General features: G+C 38.0%; 1 protein-coding gene and 7 non-coding genes across 8 annotated transcripts; 1 reads left to right on the top strand and 7 right to left on the bottom strand.

The window, feature by feature from the left end:
• Positions 1–81: 81 nt before the first annotated feature.
• On the bottom strand, positions 82–154 carry trnar-ccu (transfer RNA arginine (anticodon CCU)). The gene has a single exon. It is a non-coding gene; the product is annotated as a tRNA-Arg (tRNA).
• A 6,286-nt stretch (positions 155–6,440) lies between these two features.
• Positions 6,441–6,513, bottom strand: trnar-ccu (transfer RNA arginine (anticodon CCU)). The gene has a single exon. It is a non-coding gene; the product is annotated as a tRNA-Arg (tRNA).
• Positions 6,514–7,061: 548 nt separating this feature from the next.
• Positions 7,062–7,134, bottom strand: trnar-ccu (transfer RNA arginine (anticodon CCU)). The gene has a single exon. It is a non-coding gene; the product is annotated as a tRNA-Arg (tRNA).
• A 597-nt stretch (positions 7,135–7,731) lies between these two features.
• Positions 7,732–7,804, bottom strand: trnar-ccu (transfer RNA arginine (anticodon CCU)). Its single transcript has one exon. It is a non-coding gene; the product is annotated as a tRNA-Arg (tRNA).
• Positions 7,805–8,402: 598 nt separating this feature from the next.
• trnar-ccu (transfer RNA arginine (anticodon CCU)) lies at positions 8,403–8,475 on the bottom strand. The gene has a single exon. It is a non-coding gene; the product is annotated as a tRNA-Arg (tRNA).
• Positions 8,476–9,520: 1,045 nt separating this feature from the next.
• trnar-ccu (transfer RNA arginine (anticodon CCU)) lies at positions 9,521–9,593 on the bottom strand. Its single transcript has one exon. It is a non-coding gene; the product is annotated as a tRNA-Arg (tRNA).
• Positions 9,594–10,561: 968 nt separating this feature from the next.
• On the bottom strand, positions 10,562–10,634 carry trnar-ccu (transfer RNA arginine (anticodon CCU)). Its single transcript has one exon. It is a non-coding gene; the product is annotated as a tRNA-Arg (tRNA).
• Positions 10,635–11,688: 1,054 nt separating this feature from the next.
• Positions 11,689–17,765, top strand: im:6904045 (protein NATD1). Its single transcript, XM_056454309.1, has 3 exons — positions 11,689–11,863; positions 14,424–14,542; positions 17,621–17,765. Exons 1-3 carry the CDS (start codon positions 11,698–11,700, stop codon positions 17,738–17,740), a joined length of 405 nt encoding a protein of 134 aa, XP_056310284.1. The 5' UTR covers positions 11,689–11,697; the 3' UTR covers positions 17,741–17,765.
• Positions 17,766–23,730: the final 5,965 nt, after the last annotated feature.

Here is a 23,730-nt window from a genome sequence, read left to right as displayed (position 1 = left end):
TCTTAGCAGAAGATGGTCTGTATCCATCAACCTCTAAGTTTTAGTACCAGCAAGCTTCCACTGGGCCACTCTACTACTAACCACCCCAGATGGGACTCGAACCCACAATCCCTGGCTTAGGAGGCCAGTGCCTTATCCATTAGGCCACTGGGGGAGGACACGCAAAGCAATCGGCCGCTGGAGAGTTAATAGAAGGTGGTTTCCATACTTCACCCTCTGAGTTATTGGCCAAGTGAACCAATGTTTATACCCCCATCATTTTAAAATGATCAGCAACTAAGCAAACGCAGATTGCGCCAGCAGAGTGGAGCAGCGGAAGCGTGCTGGGCCCACAACCCAGAGGTCGATGGGTTGAAACCATCCTCTGTTAAGAGAGTTTTTGCGTATTTGCATGCATAAGAACAAATCTTTTATGATTTTCGTAGCTCGACAGTGAAAAACAAAGTGATCTTGAACTCGCAAATACAGCATTAAGCTTTTAAAAAAATCAAAACAGTGCACCTACAGAACTGCGTTTGTGTGTTAACACAGATTAAGTGCCTCATTCACCTGCCCTAGGTGGCTAGGGTCGCCTCATTGTGAAGGAGAAGTTTTGCGACAAGTCACTAACTCTCCAGTCTCTCAATAACTTGCTTGTCCTTCTGTGGTGGCATAATGGATTATGCACTGACCATCTAAGCCACGGCTTTGAGTGCCACCCACAGCAGTCAACAGCAGAGTGGCGCAGCGGGAGCGTGCTGGGCCCATAACCCAGAGGTCGATGGATAGAAACCATCCTCTGCTAGAATGTTTTGATTTACACACATAGATGGAACTTGCAAGACGTTTAGCTCAATAGGCAAAAGAATTGAAATGTGCAGGGGTTGAGCAAGGACTCTTAGCTCCTTTTTCATAGATGAGATTGGGTAAAATAAGGATAGAACAGCAGCAGCTTTTATAACGCAACCGAGTAGAAAGTGAACCTTTAAAGAAGCTGTCTTAGCAGAGGACGGTTTTAACCCATCAGTTTATGGCCCAATCAGTTTATATTCTGACCAAGGAAAAATACTCTAATTTGGAAGAAATGTTACCAGACCTTTATAGAATAAACAAATAGTAACATTTTACTCAGACCTGATCAATCTAGAATAGTTTCAAAAAGTTGTTCATAGTGCAAAATGAGAGTAGAATTCAATGATGTGCTATTACAATATAATAATATAGATTTTATACAAAATTATACACATGATTTACCCAGCTAAACATTATTTTCATTCATTATTTTCCTTCTGCTCAATCCCTTTATTCATTAGGGGTCACCACAACGTATTTTTACTAAACTTATGTTTTACACAGCACATGCCCTTCCAGCAGCAACCCAGTAATGGGAAGCACCCATACATCACATTCCCACTCATACACTAAGGCCAATTTAGCTTACAGAATTCGCCTATAGCGCATGTGTTTGGTCTGTGGGGGAAACCGGAGCACCAAGAGGAAACCCACGCGAACATGGGGAGAACATACAAACTCCACACATAAATGACAACTGACACATCCGGGACTCGAATCATCAACCTTCTTGCTGTGAGGGGACAGTGTTAACCACTGAGCCACAAACAAGAAAGAAAAGCAAACAGTAAAGCGTTGTTATGTTGGTGGCTCAACCGCGCCCTCTGCTGTTACTCTTCATGTACTGTTTGTTTTGGTGACGTCACATCATGGCGCCCTACCTCCTGTCTCAAAGCTGCATGTTTCGCTTTATTCACGCACACAAGAGCGGTCAGCGGCTCAGCAGCAGAAGATTTACTGACTTGAATCCTAATGTGACACACGACAGACAGAATCAGCGTTTCACAATCAATCTAAACCGCAACGGTAAGAGAAAAGATCCGTCATTTTGTCTCTTTCTGATCATCACAACAGCTGATTCACAACGCACTGTAGTACACTAACCAGACAGCACTCTAGTCTAGGTAACGAGATACTGTCAGTTACTCCTCACAGATTTTTGTCCTAATATAAGTCATTATAACAAACATGCTAAAAACAAATAAACATTAAAACACATTACAGAGGGTTCGACTACCAATAAACACATTACAAACCACACTATTAACTATTAAAATCAGTATATATTAATGTTTATTGTGTGTCTTTAGTCAGTTCCCACCAGGATTCATTCATTGCTTTGTAAGGCACCAATAGAAGGCAAAAATGACCAAATAAGATCATTAAAGTTTCCATTAAAAGAATTTAAACCATTAGAATCTCTGTTATGGTGGTTCTGCTCTCCATCCTAGAATATCACTTACCTGCTTTTCCTGTTGAACAATCCACTGTGTTTTGAAGAAATTGATGAAAAGAGATAACCATCCTTGTCTTGATTGTGTGACCGTGACAATTATATAATAAATAATCTGATGGGTGTTTTGAGCTTAAACTTTACTGACACATTCTGGAGACAACAAATCTTATCTTACATCTTGTAAAAGAGGTAAAATGGGCACTCTTTAAAATTGTCTAAATGTGAAAGCAGGATGTAAACTGATTTGGTCATGAGACATTTCAATCAAAACAATCTTCTTCTTCCCACTTTACTTCCAAGAAAATAAATACATGGTCACAATTGTATTAAACAAAGCATGTATTGGACATTCTACTACAGTCATACAGCAGCTGTGAGTTAACTTTTTCAAAGTGAGACAGAGACACCCTGTGGAGAAAACAGAAAGTGCACTTGCTCTGGTAAAGGGTTGTTTTTAATCAAATAAATGAAATCAAATAAGAACATTCATGGGTGTATGGTGGCTTGAGGGGGCCAAGGATGGGCAGTATTTATGATAAATGTATATTAAGTATGTATTTTATATGCAGATTAATATTTTGTAATATGAATTTGATAGGGTTTATGAAAAAGGCTTAATATTTTATATCACAAATACTTTAGTGTCTTGTATTTTTAAAATACTGTGAAATACTTTGTAAGAGGTCTACATTGGTGCTTCCTCAGTTATTTGTCAAGGCTTGAGATCAGACTAGAAAATTGAAGAATACTGAAGAAGATGATCAATGCTTGGAGTATGGATGGAAATTATACATCACATATAAAGAAAGTAACAGACAGATAGTAAGGGTAGATTCGGAAGCAAGTCAGGAATGAGACAGAAAAACAAGACAATTTAACATTGTAATTACTATGTCATTACATTATAATTACTATGCAATAACATAATTATAATGTTACAACAATGTTAATAAATAGTAATTATAATATTGTAAAAGTGTGATTACAATGCTATGGCAATGTAATTACAATGGTAATGCATAGTAATCATAATGTAATGACATAGTAATTACAAGGTTATAGCCATATAATTACGAAGTTATTACACAGTAAATATAATGTAAGGACATAGTAACTAAAATGTTATGAAACTGTAATTAAAATGTTGTAACAATGTAATTACAATGTTAATACATAGTAAATTTAATGTTAAAAAAGACAGTAAAATTGCTAAAACTTAACTGCTAAAATCCCCACGGCCACAATGTTAATACATAGTAACTAAAATGTCATACCACTGTAATTACAATGTTAAAACAATGTAATTACAATGTTATTACATGGTATATTTAATATATTGACATAGTTATAACATAGTTATAACAATGTAAATACAATGTTAAAACGTAGTAAATATAATGTAATGGCGTAGTGGTTCAAATGTTATAACAATGTAATAACAATTTAATTACATAGTAAATATAATGCGATAGCATAGCAATAACAATGTTATAACAATGTAATTACAATGTACATAGTAAAGAATGTAATTGCATAATAAATAAAATTTCACAACATTTTTTAACAATGTAATGATTGTCATTACATTATAATTACTATGTTCTAACAATTTAATTACAATGTTATTACATAGTTATTATAACGTTATAAAAGTGTAATTGCAATGTTATTGCATGGTCAGAACAGTGTAATAACAATGTTATTACAGTTTAATTACAATGTTATTGCATAGTTCTTACAATGTTACAAACGTGTAATTACCTTGTTACTGCAGTCATGAAACTGTTATAACAGTGTAATTACAATGTTGCTATATAGTTATTACAAAATTATAACGTGTAATTACAATGGTTTTGACTAGGTTATACCACGCTGATATAAATCAGTAAAACCTTTCACAACACAAATAAAGTCGAATGATCCACAAGCTGAAAGTTCCTTTGATGAAATTTGATGTTCTTAAAACATCTTGTGTCTTCTAATGTCATGGAGGAATAAAAAAAAACATATCTAAAGTTGTCAAAATACGGCTTTAATGAATCAATGAAGGTTAAAGTCAGTGTGAATCAAAGTGTATCATGTTTATGTTGCTGGCTCACTATACTATACTTTAGGTGAACAATTAATCTATACAAGTTACAGTTTTTTACAATCGTTTTGCGACAAATTTCAGATCTCTGGTGTCAATTTTCAAAACTCTAGACACAAAATTCACAACTATTGCCAAAATTGCACATTTTTGCAAAACTCTTAACTCTTTTTTTCAAATGCTTGAATACAACACACACATGTCAAAGATACTTTGTTCATTGAACTAAGATCACCTATTCATTATAATACAATTAAACATCAAATTGACCCAATTTCGCAATGCAACTCAAACATTACATTTGAAATAAATGAGTATTCATTTACTTTACATGATGTTACTGTCAACTGATACAAGCACTCAAAATGATAAATAACTGTTGCGTTACTCTTATCCATTAGGCCACTGGGGCAGGACACACAAAGTAATAGGCAGCTGGAGAGTTTGTGACCTGTGCCAAGAATTCTCCTTCACAATTTGGCATCCCAGTAAACCAGGCATTTATTCTGAGTTAATTGAGTTGTCCTCATGCATGCAAACAATAAAGCGCACTTAATAGAAGGTGGTTTCCATACTTCACCCTCTGAGTTATGGGCCAAGTGAACCAATGTTTATACCCACATCATTTTAAAATGATCGATGGATCGAAACCATCCTCTGCTAAAATGTTTTGATTTACAAATATAGATGGAACTTGCAAGACGTTTCGCTCAATAGGCAAAAGAACTGAAATGTCCAGGGGTTGACCAAGGACTCTTAGCTCCTTTTTCATAGATGAGAATGGGTAAAATAAGGATAAAACATCAGCAGCTTCCATAACGCAACCACATAGGAAGTGTACCTTTAAAGAAGCTATCTTTGCAGAACAAGGTTTCAATCCATCAACCTTTGGGTTTTGTCCCTAGCAAGCTTCCGCTGCGCCACTCTGCTACGAACCACCGCAGATGGGACTGGAACCCACAACCCCTGGCTTAGGAGGCCAGTGCCTTATACATTAGGCCACTGGGGCAGGACACAGAAAGTTATAGGCATCTGGAGAGTTAGTGACCTGTGCCAAAAATTCTCCTTCACAACGAGGCATCCCTGTGAACGAGGCATTTATTCTGGGTTAATTGAGTTGTCCGCACGCATGCAAACAATAAATCGCACTTAAATAGAAGGTGGTTTCCATACTTCACCCTCTGAGTTATGGGCCAAGTGAACCAATGTTTATACCCACATCATTTTAAAATGATCAGCAACTAAGCAAACGCCAATTGCGCCAGCAGAGTGGCGCAGCGGGAGCCTGCTGGGACCATAACCCAGAGCTCGATGGATCAAAACCATCCTCTGCTAAAATGTTTTGATTTACACAATATAGATGGAACTTGCAAGACGTTTCGCTCAATAGGCAAAAGAATTGAAATGTCCAGGGGTTAACCAAGGACTCTTAGCTCCTTTATCACAGATGAGATTGGGTAAAATAAGGATAAAATAGCAGCAGCTTCCATAACGCAACCACGTAGGAAGTGTAAAAAAATCTCCTTCACAATGAGTCATCCCTGTGAACCAGGCATTTATACTGGGTTAATTGAGTTGTCCTCACGCATGCAAACAATAAATCACACTTAATAGAAGGTGGTTTCCATACTTCACCCTCTGAGTTATGGGCCAAGTGAACCAACGTTTATACCCAGGTCATTTTAAAATGATCAGCGACTGAGCAAATATGTACTCCGCCTCAGAGTGGTGCAGCGGAAGCGTGCTGGGCCCATAACCCAGAGGTCGATGGATAGAAACGATCCTCTGCTAAAATGTTTTGATTTACACATGTAGATGGAACTTGCAAGACGTTTCGCTCAATAGGCAAAAGAATTGAAATTTCCAGGGGTTGACCAAGGACTCTTAGCTCCTTTTTCATAGATGAGAATGGGTGTAATAATGATAAAACATCAGCAGCTTTCATAACGCAAACACATTGGAAGTGTCCCTTTAAATAAGCTATCTTAGCAGAAAATGGATTCAATCCATCAACCACAGGGTTTTGGCCCCAGCAAGCTTCCGCTGCTCCACTGTGCTACGAACCACCCCAGATGGGACTCGAACCCACAATCCCTGGCTTAGGAGGCCAGTGCCTTATCCATTAGGCCACTGGAGCAGGACACAGAAAGTGTCGGGCAGCTGGACAGTTAGTGACCTGTGCCAAAATATCTCCTTCACAATGAGGCATCCCTGTGAACCAGGCATTTATACTGGGTTAATTGAGTTGTCCTCACGCATGCAAACAATAAATCGCACTTAATAGAAGGTGGTTTCCATACTTCACCCTCTGAGTTATGGGGCAATTGAACCAACGTTTATACCCACGTCATTTTAAAATGATCAGCGACTGAGCAAAAATAAACTCCGCCAGCAGAGTGGCGCAGCGGAAGCGTGCTGTGACTGTGGAACTGTGCTGTGGAACTTGCAAGATGTTTCGCTCAATAGGCAAAAGAATTGAAATGTCCAGGGCTTAACCAAGGACTCTTAGCTCCTTTTTCATAGATGAGATTGGGTAAAATAGGGATAAAAAAGCAGCAGCTTCCATAACGCAACCACGTAGGAATTGTACCTTTAAATAAGCTATCTTAGCAGAAAATGGATTCAATCCATCAACCACAGGGTTTTGGCCCCAGCTAGCTTCCGCTGCTCCACTGTGCTACGAACCACCCCAGATGGGACTCGAACCCACAATCCCTGGCTTAGGAGGCCAGTGCCTTATCCATTAGGCCACTGGGGCAGGACACAGAAAGTGTCGGGCAGCTGGAGAGTTAGTGACCTGTGCCAAAAAATCTCCTTCACAATGAGGCATCCCTGTGAACCAGGCATTTATACTGGGTTAATTGAGTTGTCCTCACGCATGCAAACAATAAATCGCACTTAATAGAAGGTGGTTTCCATACTTCACCCTCTGAGTTATGGGCCAAGTGAACCAACGTTTATACCCACGTCATTTTAAAATGATCAGCGACTGAGCAAATATGTACTCCGCCTCAGAGTGGTGCAGCGGAAGCGTGCTGGGCCCATAACCCAGAGGTCGATGCATAGAAACGATCCTCTGCTAAAATGTTTTGATTTACACATGTAGATGGAACTTGCAAGACGTTTCGCTCAATAGGCAAAAGAATTGAAATGTCCAGGGCTTAACCAAGGACTCTTAGCTCCTTTTTCATAGATGAGATTGGGTAAAATAAGGATAAAAAAGCAGCAGCTTCCATAACGCAACCACGTAGGAATTGTACCTTTAAATAAGCTATCTTAGCAGAAAATGGATTCAATCCATCAACCACAGGGTTTTGGCCCCAGCTAGCTTCCGCTGCTCCACTGTGCTACGAACCACCCCAGATGGGACTCGAACCCACAACCCCTGGCTTAGGAGGCCAGTGCCTTATCCATTAGGCCACTGGAGCAGGACACAGAAAGTGTCGGGCAGCTGGAGAGTTAGTGACCTGTGCCAAAAAATCTCCTTCACAATGAGGCATCCCTGTGAACCAGGCATTTATACTGGGTTAATTGAGTTGTCCTCACGCATGCAAACAATAAATCGCACTTAATAGAAGGTGGTTTCCATACTTCACCCTCTGAGTTATGGGGCAATTGAACCAACGTTTATACCCACGTCATTTTAAAATGATCAGCGACTGAGCAAAGATAAACTCCGCCAGCAGAGTGGCGCAGCGGAAGCGTGCTGTGATCATAACCCAGAGGTCGATGGATCGAAACCATCCTCTGCTAAAATGTTTTGATTTACACATGTAGATGGAACTTGCAAGACGTTTCGCTCAATAGGCAAAAGAATTGAAATGTCCAGGGGTTAACCAAGGACTCTTAGCTCCTTTTTCATAGATGAGATTGGGTAAAATAAGGATAAAAAAGCAGCAGCTTCCATAATGCAACCACGTAGAAAGTGTACCTTTAAAGAAGCTGTCTTTGCAGAAGATGGTTTAAATCCATCAACCTAAGGGTTTTGGCGTCAGCTGGCTTCCGCTGTACCACTCTGCTACGAACCACCCCAGATGGGACTCGAACCCACAATCCCTGGCTTAGGAGGCCAGTGCCTTATCCATTAGGCCACTGGGGCAGGACACTGAAAGTGTCGGGCAGCTGGAGAGTTAGTGACCTGTGCCAAAAAATCTCCTTCACAATGAGGCATCCCTGTGAACCAGGCATTTATACTGGGTTAATTGAGTTGTCCTCACGCATGCAAACTATAAATCGCACTTAATAGAAGGTGGTTTCCATACTTCACACTCTGAGTTATGGGCCAATTTGCTTGTCCTTCTGTGGTGCCATAATGGGTTATGCATTGACCATCTAAGCCACGGCTTTGAGCGCCACCGATAGCAGTCAAAAATAGCAGCAGCTTCCATAACACAACCACGTAGGAAGTGTACCTTTAAAGAAGCTGTCTTAGCAGAAGATGGTTTCAATCCATCAACCTAAGGGTTTTGGCCCCAGCTGGCTTCCGCTGTACCACTCTTCTACGAACCACCCCAGATGGTACTCAAACCCACAATCCCTGGCTTAGGAAGCCAGTGCCTTATCCATTAGGCCACTGGGGCAGGACACAGAACGTGTTGGGCAGCTGGAGAGTTAGTGACCTGTGCCAAAACATCTCCTTCACAATGAGGCATCCCTGTGAACCAGGCATTTATACTGGGTTAATTGAGTTGTCCTCACGCATGCAAACAATAAATCGCACTTAATAGAAGGTGGTTTCCATACTTCACCCTCTGAGATATGGGCCAAGTAAACAATAAATCGCACTTAATAGAAGGTGGTTTCCATACTTCACCCTCTGAGATATGGGCCAAGTAATCCAACGTTTATACCCACGAAACCATCCTCTGCTAAAATGTTTTGATTTACACATGTAGATGGAACTTGCAAGACGTTTCGCTCTATAGGCAAAAGAATTGAAATGTCCAGGGGTTAACCAAGTACTCTTAGCTCCTTTTTCATAGATGAGATTGGGTAAAATAAGGATAAAATTGCAGCAGCTTCCATAAGGCAACCACGTAGGAATTGTGCCTTTAAAGAAGCTGTCTTAGCAGAAGATGGTTTCAATCCATCAACCTATGGGTTTTGGCCCCAGCTGGCTTCCGCTGTACCACTCTGCTACGAACCACCCCAGATGGGACTCGAACCCACAATCCCTGGCTTAGGAGGCCAGTGCCTTATCCATTAGGCCACTGGGGCAGGACACAGAACGTGTTGGGCAGCTGGAGAGTTAGTGAACCAGGCATTTATACTGGGTTAATTGAGTTGTCCTCATGCATGCAAACAATAAATCGCACTTAATAGAAGGTGGTTTCCATACTTCACCCTCTGAGATATGGGCCAAGTGAACCAACGTTTATACCCACGTCATTTTAAAACGATCAGCGACTGAGCAAAATATATTCCGCCAGCAGAGTGGCGCAGCGGAAGCGTGATGGGCCCATAACCCAGAGGTCGATGGATCGAAACCATCCTCTGCTAAGAGAGATTTTGCGTATTTGCATGCATGAGAACAAATCCTTTATGATTTTTGTAGTTCGTCAGTAAAAAACAAAGTAAACTTGAACTTGCAAATACAGCATCAAGGTTTGGAAAAGATGTCAATACAGTCCATCTACAGAACTGCGTTTGTGTGTTAACTCAGATTAAGTTCTTCGTTAACCTGCCCTAGGTGGCTAGTGTCACCTCATTGTTAAGGAGAAGTATTGCGACAAGTCACTAACTCTCCAGTCTCCCAATAACTTGCTTGTCCTTCTGCGGTGGCATAATGGATTATGCACTGACCATCTAAGCCACGGCTTTGAGCATCACCAATGGCAGTTAGCAGCAGAGTGGCGCAGCGGAAGCGTGCTGGGCCCATATCCCAGAGGTCGATGAATCGAAACCATCCTCTGCTAGAATGTTTTGATTTACACATATAGATGGAACTTGCAAGACGTTTCACTCAATAGGCAAAAGAATTGAAATGTCCAGGTGTTGAGCAAAGACTCTTAGCTCCTTTTTCATAGATGAGAATGGGTAAAATAAGGAGCAGCTTCCATAACACAAGCACGTAGGAAGTGTACCTTTAAAGAAGCTATCTTAGGAGAAGATGGTTTCAGTCCATCAACCATCAGTCCATGGGTTTTGGCCTCAGCTAGCTTCCGCTGCACCACTCCGTTACAAACCACCCCAGATGGGACTCGAACCCACAATCCCTGGCTTAGGAGGCCAGTGCCTTATCCATTAGGCCACTGGGGCAGGACACAGCAAGTGATAGGCAGCTGGAGAGTTAGTGACCTGTGCCAAAAATTCTCCTTCACAATGAGGCATCCCTGTGAACGAGGCATTTATTCTGGGTTAATTGAGTTGTCCTCACGCATGCAAACAATAAATCGCACTTAATAGAAGGTGGTTTCCATACTTCATACGTATAGGGTAATTATAGTGGCTTTGGAATCGTCTGACTGGTGAATCATAGATTGAATAATGCGGGACCAGCCGCAAGGAATCATAAGCACATGATCCTCTCGAAATTAATTTATAAATAAACTTCACTATGTGTTTTGTGGTCATGTTTCTAAAAACATAAAGTAAAATAAACAACGTATGAATCAAAATCTCACCAATCTGGCTTGATTCCTTGATTTTCAATCTGTTATTCTGACCAAGGAAAAATACTCTAATTTGGAAGAAATGTTACCAGACCTTTATAGAATAAACAAATAGTAACATTTTACTCAGACCTGATCAATCTAGAATAGTTTCAAAAAGTTGTTCATAGTGCAAAATGTGAGTAGAATTCAATGATGTGCTATTACAATATAATAATATAGATTTTATACAAAATTATACACATGATTTACCCAGCTAAACATTATTTTCATTCATTATTTTCCTTCTGCTCAATCCCTTTATTCATTAGGAGTCACCACAATGTATTTTTTACTAAACTTATGTTTTACACAGCACATGCCCTTCCAGCAGCAACCCAGTAATGGGAAGCACCCATACATCACATTCCCTCTCATACACTAAGGCCAAATAGCTTACCGAATTCGCATGTGTTTGGTCTGTGGGGGAAACCGGAGCACCCAGAGGAAACCCACGCGAACATCGGGAGAACATACAAACTCCACACATAAATGACAACTGACCCATCCGGGACTCGAAACATCAACCTTCTTGCTGTGAGGGGACAGTGTTAACCACTGAGCCACAAACAAGAAAGAAAAGTAAACAGTAAAGCGTTGTTATGGTGGTGGCTCAACCGCGCCCTCTGCTGTTACTCTTCATGTACTGTTTGTTTTGGTGACGTCACATCATGGCGCGCTACCTCCTGTCTCAAAGCTGCATGTTTCGCTTTATTCACGCACACACGAGCGGTCAGCGGCTCAGCAGCAGAAGATGTTGTGGATTTACTGACTCGAATCCTAATGTGACACACGACAGACAGAATCAGCGTTTCACAATCAATCTAAACCGCGACGGTAAGAGAAAAGATCCGTCATTTTGTCTCTTTCTGATCATCACAACAGCTGATTCACAACGCACTGTAGTACACTAACCAGACAGCACTCTAGTCTAGGTAACGAGATACTGTCAGTTACTCCTCACAGATTTTTGTCCTAATATAAGTCATTATAATAAACATGCTAAAAACAAATAAACATTAAAACACATTACAGAAGGTTCGACTACCATTAAACACATTACAAACCACACTATTAACTATTAAAATCAGTATATATTAATGTTTATAGTGTGTCTTTAGTCAGTTCCCACCAGGATTCATTCATTGCTTTGTAAGGCACCAATAGAAGGCAAAAATGACACAATAGGATCATTAAAGTTTCCATTAAAATAATTTAAACCATTAGAATCTCTGTTATGGTTTGGTTTTTGACCTGTTTGTGATTTATTTTTATTATGATATATATATATATATATATATATACATATATATATTTCTGAGAGATGGGTTGCGGCTGGAAGGGCATCCGCTGGGTAAAACATGCGCAGGTTAAGTTGGCGGCGACCCCTGATTAATAAAGGGACTAAGCTGAAAAGAAAATGAATGAATGAATATATTTATATATGTGTGTGTGTGTGTGTGTGTGTGTGTGTGTGTGTGTGTGTGTGTGTATATATATATATCTACTACTGTGTAACAAACAACGCACAATTAAAATGTATTCACTAGAGGGGAAATTTAGTTATAAATGTATGTAAAAATATTAAAGCATTCAAAGATTTTCACCATTTTAGTTACTTTTATTTTTCAGAAAGTCATTCATTCTTTCATTTTCTTTTTGGCTTAGTCCCTTTATTCATCAAGGGTTGCCACAGCGGAATGAACCGCCAACTTATCCAGCATATGTTTCATGCAGCGGATGCCTTTTCAGCTGCAACCCATTACTGGGAAACCCCCACACACTCTCATTCACACTCATACACTATGGTCAAATTAGCTTACCCAATTCACCTATAGGGCATGTCTTTGGACTGTGGGGGAAACTGGAGCACCCAGAGGAAACCGATGGGGAGAACATGCAAACTCAGCTGGGACTCGAACCAGCAATTAAGTAATTTTTGAAGGAAAAATTAGATTTTGTGAATATGAAACTGCACATTAAAATAAGGTTTACTGTCATGACTGAGCTTTTCTTTTCTTTTCTCTAAAATACCAAACACTATTTCCAAAACAATACAACACTATTGTGAATATTTTGGATAGTAAATTCATAAACATTTTTAATCGTAATTTATTTAAAAAATAGTGCTGGTCCCCCCCCATTTCTGTTTAACTGATAGAAGATTTTTTTCAGCACATTTCTAAACACAATAGTTTTAGTAGGGTAATTAGGTTATCTAGGCTGGTTAGGGCAAGTTATTGTATAATGATGGTTTGTTCTGTAGACTATAGGAAAAAAGAAATAGCTTAAAGGGGCTAAAAATCTGCTTCATTAAACTGCTTTTATTCTAGCCGAAATAAAACAAAAAAGACTTTCTTCAGAAGAAAAAATATTATCAGACATACTGTGAAAATTTCCTTGCTCTGTTAAACATAATTTGGGAAATATTTAAAAGAGAAAAAAAATGTAAAGGGGGGCGAATAATTCTGACTCCAACTGTATGTATGTGTATCAGATATAAATATAATAACTGCACATACAGTATATGATGTCTAAACAAACTTTTATTTTGGATACGATTAATCTTTGCCCAGCATTTAAAATAAAAACAAATCTTACACAGTTTTAGGTCAGCTGTTACAAAAGCAGCAATAATCATTAATATTTTTATTTATTTAATATTTGTTTGTAAAGCTGCTTTAAAACAATAGTTTTTTTGTGAAAAGCGCTATACAAATAAAGTTTTATTGAATTATTTTATGATTTTAATTTTACCAAATAATGTTTGGCTGGGGCGTCACGGTGGCGCAGTGGATAGAGTAACAGCAGAGGGCGCTGTTGAGCTACCACAGTAACAACGCTGTTTTGTTGCGCTCTTTTTTCCTGTTTGTCCAATGTGGGTACTGTTTAAAAGAACTGCTATCTATTACTGTGTTATTTATAGTATCGTTTTTTAAACTAATATTATTGAATACGGGCAACACGGTGGCTCAGTGGTTAGTAGACTATGTCGCCTTACAGCTAGACGGTCAGTGGTTGGAGTCCTGGCTGGGTCAGTTGGCATTTCTGTGTGGAGTTTACATGTTCTCTTCTTGTTGTGCGTGGGTTTCCTCCGGGTGCTCCGGGTTCCCCCCAGTTCAAAGACATGCGCTATAGGTAAATTGAATAAGCTAAATTGACCGTAGTGTATGTGTGTGAAATAGTGTGTATGGGTGTTTCCCAGTGATGGGTTGCGACTGGAAGGGCATCCGCTGCATAAAGCATATGCTGGATAAGTTGGCGGTTCATTCTGCTGTGGTGACTCCAGATTAATAAAGGGAGTAAGCCGAAAAGAAAATGAATGAATGTTTGGCTGGGTAAATCATGTACATAATTCTTAACCCTATGTAATAATGTGTGTTGTGTTGTGACCCAGGTGCGGTGAGGTGTGCGGTGCTGAAATACACCGTCAGACATGATCAGCAGCTGGAACTGCTGTCTACTGAAGTCCCTCAATCTCACAGGGGTAAAGGTGTAGCAGCACATCTGGCCAAGGTCAGAAGATCCTCAGGTTCTGTTCATTCAGTGTAGTGTTAAACTAACCACCACACCACATGCTACTAAAGGCAAGAGGAGCCTAATATATTTACAGTGCTCAATAAAAAAACAACAGAACTCAAGATTTATCATAAATGACACAGATTTTATTGTTTTAACATCATATATTGAAACAGCAGCTTATATCAGTTGTAAGTCTATAAGTGTAGGAAACTCGATCCACCAGAAGAACCTGCTCTCATGCACCTCCTGCAAACTGTCAAGAAGAAAACAGAAGAAGAGCCACTGCATGCTCTGCTAACTCACACAAAACAACATTAAAGGATTAGTTCTGCCAGAAATGAAAATTCTGTTATTCATTTCTCACCTTCGTGTTGATTAAAACCCCTGAGACTTTCATTCATCTTCAGAACACACATTAAGATATTTTAGATGAAATCCAGGAGCTCCCTCATCCTCCACAGACAGCAACGGTCCCGAGATGTTCAAAGGCAAGAAAAGAAACCAAAAACTCTGTCAAAATCTTTCATGTGACTTCAGTGGTTCAACTGTAATCATGCGAAGCTCCAAGACGACTTTTGTGCACCAAAATCAAACTGTAAACCACTTTGTTGGCCTTTGTCTTCTTCATCAGACCAGGGTGCACGTTTAGGGTGTGATATTACGCTTCTATGTTGCACTGGAGAGAAAACAATCCTTTTCTGGATTTTGAATGTCTCTTAAAATGTGTTCAGAAGATGCACGAAGGTCTCAAGGGACTGAAACAACATGAGAGTGAGTGATTAATATTAGAGATACACCTAAATTAAATTCTGGGCCTAAACCCAAAAGTCTGACTGCACTTGGCTGAACACTAACAATGCTTTGTAATCATAGACTGTAAAATATATGGACGGAGTATCCGTGACGTCACCCATAGGTTTCTGAACACTGCAAAAGAAGCTACAAGTAGGCGTGGCCTACCGTCGCCATTTTGTTCGCGCGTCATCGCACCCACGGCGGGATACCAAACAAGGGCAAAGAGGCGGAGAGTGAGCGGAGCTACAGACACCTGCTGGCACTTTGCTTAGACCTGGCAGACAGACTTTAGTTTGGGAGAAACGCTTGATACTTTATTACCTGCGACTCGTTTGTGTCCTGACCACATGTGCTTGGCTGTACACTACATCAATAAAGTTTGTGAGCACAATTAAGTGCACACAGCATCCCATATCATCTGATAATTGTAAGAAATAAGTCCAAAAGGCAGCTGACAGTGTAAAGCCACATAAAACAACACAAAAATACGATGAATATGCCGAGATCAGTGGCTAATCTGCCAGATTCAGCTGAGGTGAAGTGACGGCGACCAGCGAGACCTAGCTGTCACTCAAGTGGCCACGCCCTTAATTATGCAAACTTAATATAACCTAATATAAAGGAAATGGATGAGTTATAAAAAAATTCACCCCCTCACAGTTGTCATGGAGGGTAATAATAGCTATATGAACCAAAATCGTTCTTTGTACCAGGCTGTAAGCTCCTGTTTTTCTGCTGTAAAGTTGGCCATTCTAACAATGGGCTCAATTGCAATTTGCTCTATTATGGAGCAGGACTAGCGGAATTTAGATGAATTGCAGTTTCAGTTACTTCCGTATTGGCTTCCCGAGGGAGAGCGGGAGGTTGCCGCTTGTTTGTAATATTATGTATTATTTTGTTAAATAATATAATTTTGTTTTATTTTTTTTTAATAATGCTTTATTTAGACTAGATTATACTGACGTCAAAAACTCAAACCAATGAAATAACCACATTTTACTGACAGTGAATGAGTGAAGAGGTGTCATTTTACCTACGTTGCCATGACAGCTTTCACTATTGCATACAGCAGGAACCATTATTAAAAACAAATGTCCTGTCAGTGTTTTATTTGAGTGGACTTTGTTTTCCCAATGAGAATTTGTGGTTCATGCATCGATAAATAGTAAACATGTTTATGAGTGAAATATGCACGGAGCTGTTTTGGAACTCTGAGCCTGCATCAACAAACTGGCCTTTGCATCGTGCAGTTAAATGAATGGCTTTCATAGCGCAGCACTTCCCGTGTCCGGTGTGAAAACCAATTCATGCAATAAACACAACCGGAGGGAGAGTGGAACCAGTATGGCACTGCATGACCTTTTTTTTCGGCCAAAAACATGCAATTTTCAAAATATCTGCTGAAAGTTCTGTGCATCCCTAAATCAGAATCAGAATCAGTTTTATTGCCAAGTGTGCTTCACACACACAAGGAATTTGTTTTGGCTACAGAAGCTTCCAGTGTACATAAAGTGACAAGTGACAACACAGAATAAATATGAAAAAAAATGATGAACATTAAACAGATGCGGTTAGTCAAGAAACCTGGATGTTGAGTTGTATGTACAGATTGTTATAAATATACAGGTTATAAGGTGCTGTGTACAAGTGCGAATGGAGAAAGTATTGCATTGTATATTGATATAAGGTGCTGTGTACAAGTGCGTATGATAAAGTATTGCACATATTTATTGCACAGTAGGGGAATATGTAACTGTTGGTAAGGTAGACAGCCTGAGGAAAGAAACTTTTCCTGTGTCTGGCTGTTTTTGTGCTTGGTGCTCTGAAGCGCCGACCAGACGGTAACAGTTCAAACAGGTAGTGTGCTGGGTGTGAGGGGTCCAGAGTGATTTTGCGAGCCCTTTTACTGACTCTGGAAGAGTGAATAGAATTTTCCTTTTTTTTTTTGTGAACTAACCCTCTGAATAACCACTGTAGATACCCGTTTCAGACGACTGATTGTGTCCTCATCAGGAGTTTTGATGAAAGAAAAATTATATTTAAATATCTATAATATAAAACAATACTTTAATATGTCACTTCTCCATCAAATTACAGTAATCTTCACTAAACCAGTAAAAAGCACAATGCAGTAAACCAGTTATCCAATCTCAGCACTCAGCCAAACTCATAAAGCTTTCTAAATTATATATTTCTATACATTTTGTACTTCTGTGAAGCTCATTAAATTCAGTGATTCTCCACACCAGTAATGATCTTCCTCTGCTTTCTCCTCAGGCTGCTCTGGATTTCATTGTTGAAGAAAATCTGAAAGCGAGGATATCCTGCTGGTACATCAGAAAATACGTGAATGAAAATCCACATCTTGGATATCGGGCATATATTGAAGATGAATAAAATCTATAACCAATTCCTCATCACTATATTCTTTCATGATCATTTTATTAAAGGTTTTGTATTCATCATATAGTGCAACTGTGAGACTTAAAGTGCTGTGCTAAAGTCCTAAGCACTATACCAGCTTTGTTGGCCTTTTGTTGGACTTTGCACACTATATAATCAATGTCTTTAATAAAAACAAACATAAATTATAGGAAATATGCACAACATTTTCTCTTGAAGCTAAAGTCTGTGTTTAATGTGTCTTCCCTTGGCACCGAGCAAGAACTGTTCTAATTGTCCTGACATTTTCTGAAATAATGTGCTCTGTAATATCAGGCTTCTCTCAGCACTTTCCAGAGTTCCTCTTTAGGTTAAGTGTGTCTTATCTTTCTTTAACTGTCCAGGTGATCTCAGTCAACCTCAATAATATTTAGGTCTGGACCTTGTGGAGGCCATTTCATGATTGTCTGTGTTTCATCAGCTGTTTTCTTTCTCCAAATAGGAGTTCACTGCAGTTAGCGGCTCATTATCATGCTGAAAATGAACACTGTTACCCGCTAGTCCCTTCCAGAAGGAATGACATAATAGATTAAACAGATATGTACTTTTCAACAGCCACATTTCCATCAATTCAGACAAACCAGGACAAGCAGCCTATATCCAACATTGGCTTTTAATAGTTCAAATTCCTATCTAAACAAACCATACATCAGCTGAAAGATAATTTATTCACACAGTATTTATCTCAGTTTTAAAATAAAATGACAAAACATGTACACTTATGACTGGTTTTGATGTCAAGGGTCGCATATATCCATTGTACCATCAGTTAACAACAGATGCAATGTTGGCGTAAAACCTTTGTACTGTATAATAGGACTAACAGAGAAGTTCCAATAGTGTCTGGCTGCAGAATTGCACTTTCAGACATGCCTTTTCTCTGTAAGTGACATCACTGTGTGGGGTAGAAGTAAAGGTGGAGTTGGTGTAGACATTAAAAGAGCATGAGCCTGAGTGTGCATACCTGAGAGTGCATATGCATGCATGTCTGCAGCCAGACCCTTCTCAAGTAGTTGCTTATAGTCTCTTTTACAAATAAATCACTTATTCAAATCATAAATGTGTTGAAATGTTACATTTGTTAGCTGTTTAAAACTGTTAATCCTTTTATAACAAAATATCTGCATCTTTAGGAACCACTGCGCTGCACTGATATTTTTAATTTTCATTACAATCTATAAAGCATTCAACTTGAGTTCATATTGCTATGATGAATCTTAAATTAAATTGTAAACAACTAAATTTGTGCATATTTGAATGCCCTAATAATAAAAGCCATATCATATTTTACCTTTAAGTAATAATATATATTACTTTAAAAATGTGCATTTTTCTCAGGCTCCTGTTTATGTTCGCATAATTCACCTTTAAATTTAATCTTGTCACCCAAGAGAAATAACTGAACATACACATGGAGCCTGGAAAAATGCTCATTTTAGAAGAATTTCAGATGGCATTAACATGAAGAATGTGTTTTATTTACTTAATTTTACCTATAGAGTTGCTGCTTTGACTTTTTCTTTAAAAGGTCATGGAACCTGACCACACATTAGTTGTCTTGAGAAGTTCAGCTAAAACCAGTGACAGTAACATTTACAAGCTAATTAAATTATTATTATGGGCTCACATGTCAATTCATCTAATTGAGGAAAAGGAGGTTTTATATTTACACAATTGGACGTTCTCTCTAATAATATATTTTCAGAAAAGTATTGTGAATTCTGAATAGTGAAATCATATTAGCAGCCAGTCAGAGTTCAATAAAGTTCAACAAATAGTTTTGCTGAGTCATACAAGAATCTGTTTTCTATGCGGTCCACCTTAAAAACCGCGACGCTTCCGTTTTTCAGCTTCTTATTCGCGCTCAACTTAGGGACCGTGTTTATTTGTGTTCCTTTTTGAAAAACGAAAAAGCTAAATGAAACTGATATAAGACAGAAAACGGGCTGCAAGCATGAAATCTAAGTACATCATTGATTATTATTGACAGTGCCATCGTTTGAGTACAATATATTTCTGTTTTTTTTCAGAAATATTGTCCTTTATGAAGACTTCACCTGACCCACCTATGTATAGACAGTGCCTGCCTCTGCAAGGATTTTAGATACAAAATAATTCTTTTAAATTATTCAAGTTGTAAAAGTTACTGCATGTTTTATAGTGTACTGCATGTTTTTTAGTATGCTATACTACAATACTACAATTTGTATTAGACACCCACGCCTGTAGATACAATTCTAGTTTTGTTAAACCTATTGTTTCAAAGAACAGACAATGCAATTTTTATACACATTTTTATATACCTTATACAAATGAATGTGAATTAAACTAAATGAGCTATTGCATAATTAATTACTGTACCGTGTTGTCTTTAATATTACACAACAGGCTAATAGTATATATATATATATATATATCATGAATCTGCATATGTATAAATATGTATAATTCTATACCATTGAAAAGACAGACCTTAAAAAAAATGTAAAAATACAGACATTTCAATAAATGCCCAGTTGAAGGTGCTATATGCCAAGTTTTTTGCATATTCTTGTTTTACTTGTAACCTATATGTATTTGTGTGCCTACTAAATAGTATAGTATATGTGTGTACTATAAACTGTGTGTGTGTGTGTGTGTGTGTGTGTGTGTGTGTGTGTGTGTGTGTGTGTGTGTGTGTGTGTGTGTGTGTGTGTGTATATATTTTAACATTAAAAATGTTTAACACTAAAGACAGTAATATTATGTTTGTGTGATAAATTTATACAAAATAAATATGCTAATACATAATGATTTAATAATAATGATTTAATAATAATTGTAATTATTATTATAATAATAATAATAATTATTATTATTATTATTAGTAGTAGTAGTAGTGAAATAAAAATATTTTACAATGAACTTATACATATTGTACTGATTACATGTAAATGCCAATTAATCTATATACCTTATGAAAATGTATAAATATGTACCTATTTATAAATATGTGTGTAAAATCTCTCTCTCTCTCTCTCTCTCTCTCTCTCTCTCTCTCTCTCTCTCTATATATATATATATATATATATATATATATATATATATATATATATATATATATATATATATATATATATATATATATATATATATTTATTTATTTTTTTATTTTTTTATTTATTTATTTATTTTCTGAAAAAAACAAACAAATATATTGTACTCAAACGATTGCACTGTCAATAATAATCAATGACGTACTTAGATTTCATGCTTGCAGCCCGTTTTCTGTCTTCAGTTTCAGTTTCATTTAGCCTTTTTCGTTTTTCAAAAAGGGTGGACCGCATAGCGTCAATAAGAAGCTGCGAATAAGAAGCTGGATTCAGCCTCGTATGCAGTCGCCACTACTAAATAAGCATTCAAATTGTTACGGTAAGTTTGTTGAAACGTACTTTACATGAATGTATGTCATTGAGTTTGGTGTGTAAACGAACATTTCGAACTCAAACACTTGACAGTTCGCAAGGGAAGCTTCCGGGCACGCAAACAGTACAGAAAAATCAGTGAGTAGTCGGAACACCGTAACTTTAAATAACATCGCTTTTCATTTTATACAAGAACGTATTTAACAGCTAGACCTATATTTAATCATGTTTGATGTGATTCAAAGTTGCCGTTGCTCATAATGAGAACAACGTTACTGTTAAAAATGTTCGAGCCGCCGCCTCGTTGTTTCCACACGGCTCGAAGTTTCAAGCTAAAAGTGTTGAAAACTGCGTTGTTAACGTGAGCTTTCTGAAAATTATCACAATCGAACTAACTTTAAACCCGACATGATGAAGAGGTATGTTATACTTGTTAAAGATATTAGCTAACGTGAGACTATATGCATCATTTTAGTTCATAAACGATTAAGGTCGATATGCGTATAGGCCTAAATACGTCAACTGTATACTTTTTTTTGTCAACTGTATTCTTTGAGTTGTGAGTTTTATAGCATTTTTTCATTGTTACTAATGTTTTATGTTTATTTTTATGGTAATCAAATGACACCAAATAGGAAGTAACAATTTAAATCCCAGAAGAAAATACCTAGGGGTTAAAATTTATGTATGTATTTAAATTTTATGTATTAAAATATTTAACAAATATTATTCATATACATTTAAATAGTACAGTAAATAAATATATCATAAATAGTTACAGTTAGAAAAATAACTACAAAATGTTTCTTAAAGAGAAAGACAAAGAAAGGGTATTTCTTGTTTTTAGTATTTTTTTTCTGACATTTTAGTTTATAATTTTAATAAATTACCATGTTCTGCTTTATTTTGCCCTTTTTAATAAACTTGGTGATCTGGCTTGTTACTATTTATTTATATTGATACACAGAGTAAACTAAAGTTTCAATTGCTCAGAATCAGAAAGAGCTTTATTGCCAGGTATGTTCACACATACGAGGAATTTGTTTTGGTGACAGAGCTTCTACAGTGCAACAGGATTACAGAGACAGGACAACAAACAGATAATAAATATATAAAAAAAAAATAGAAGTAAGTAGTGAGTGCAAATATACAAATTGACAAGTGTATGTACATGTTTATTACTATATACGACGTTATATGTGCAAATTGGCATGTAAAGTGTGTTGTTAAATAAGTGTATATGTGTATAAAAGTGTATAGCAAGTAGTGATGTTGGTTACACAACTATTATCATCAAGTGTTCATGAGATGGATTGCCTGAGGGAAGAAACTGTTTCTGTGTCGGGCTGTTCTGGTGCGCAGTGCTCTGTAGCGTCGACCAGAAGGTAAAAGTTCAAAGAGGCAGTGTGCTGGGTGTGAGGATTTTGGCAGCCCTTTTGCTCGCTCTGGATGAGTACAGTTCTTGGGGAGTAGGAAGAGTTGTACCAGTGATTCGCTCCGCAGTCCAAACTATTCGACATAGTCTTTGGAGATTGTATTTAGTAGCTACTTGTCATATTGTTGTCAGTAAATAAATCTTAATTAAAAAAAAATGTTTTTTTATTTATTTTGTCAGCTAGCTAAATGGTCCATAGCACTTTAGAAACGAGTGAATTGTGTTTGTCTTAAAGTTCTACAGTTATCTAATAGTCAACACCACTGTTATATCATTTATCCATATCATTACTGTATTGTTTTGCTATAATTTGGTTATTTTCTGAATGCAACTTTAAATATAAATTTACAACAATATACATACAGGGGTTGGACAATGAAACTGAAACACCTGATTTTAGACCACACTAATTTATTAGTATGATTTAGGGCCTCTATTTGCAGTCAATGCAGCATCAATTGGTCTTGGGAATGACAGATGCAAGTCCTGCACAGTGGTCAGAGGGATTTTGAGCCATTCTTATTGCAGAATAGTGGCCAGGTCACTACCTGATGCTGGTGGTGGAAGAAAACATTTCCTAACTCGCTCTTCCAAAACACGCCAAAGTGGCTCAATAATATTTGGATTTGGTGACTGTGCAGGCCATGGGAGATGTTCAACTTCACTTTCATGTTCATCAAACCACTCTGTGACCTGTCTGTCTGTTGCTGTGTGTTATCATTGCAATCCTGATACACAGCACGGCCTTCAGAATACAATGTTTGAACTATTGTGTGCACAACATCGTCCTCCAGAATGGTGCATAGTCATTGGCAGTGACGTGCCCATCTAGCACAAGTGCTGGGCCTAGGGAATGCCATGATATTGCAGCCCAAACCATCACTGATCCACCCGCATGCTTGCCTATGGGCATACAACTGTCTGGGTGGTATGCTTCTTTTGGGGCTTTTCCACACCGTAACTCCGTGTGGGAAAAACAGTGAAGGTGGACTCATCAGAGAACAATACATATTTTACATTTTCCACAGCCTAAGATTTTCACTGCTGGCACCATTGAAACTGATTTTTAGCATTGGCACAAGTGACCAAAGGACCAAAGGATCTAT

This window comes from Danio aesculapii, chromosome 3 (assembly GCF_903798145.1).
Source record: "Danio aesculapii chromosome 3, fDanAes4.1, whole genome shotgun sequence".
Lineage (NCBI taxonomy): Eukaryota > Metazoa > Chordata > Actinopteri > Cypriniformes > Danionidae > Danio > Danio aesculapii.
The sequence above is the reverse complement of the archived record's forward strand: the minus strand, read 5'-3'. Positions and strand labels throughout refer to the sequence as shown.

Bases quoted from the DNA above. Each gene is read 5' to 3' on its own strand.
- im:6904045 (XM_056454309.1), top strand. From the start codon at position 11,698: ATGGCGCGCTACCTCCTGTCTCAAAGCTGCATGTTTCGCTTTATTCAC. The intron at 11,864-14,423 runs GTAAGAGAAAAG...GTTGTGACCCAG, and splicing joins AATCAATCTAAACCGCGACG to GTGCGGTGAGGTGTGCGGTG. The intron at 14,543-17,620 runs GTCAGAAGATCC...CTTTCTCCTCAG, and splicing joins TAGCAGCACATCTGGCCAAG to GCTGCTCTGGATTTCATTGT.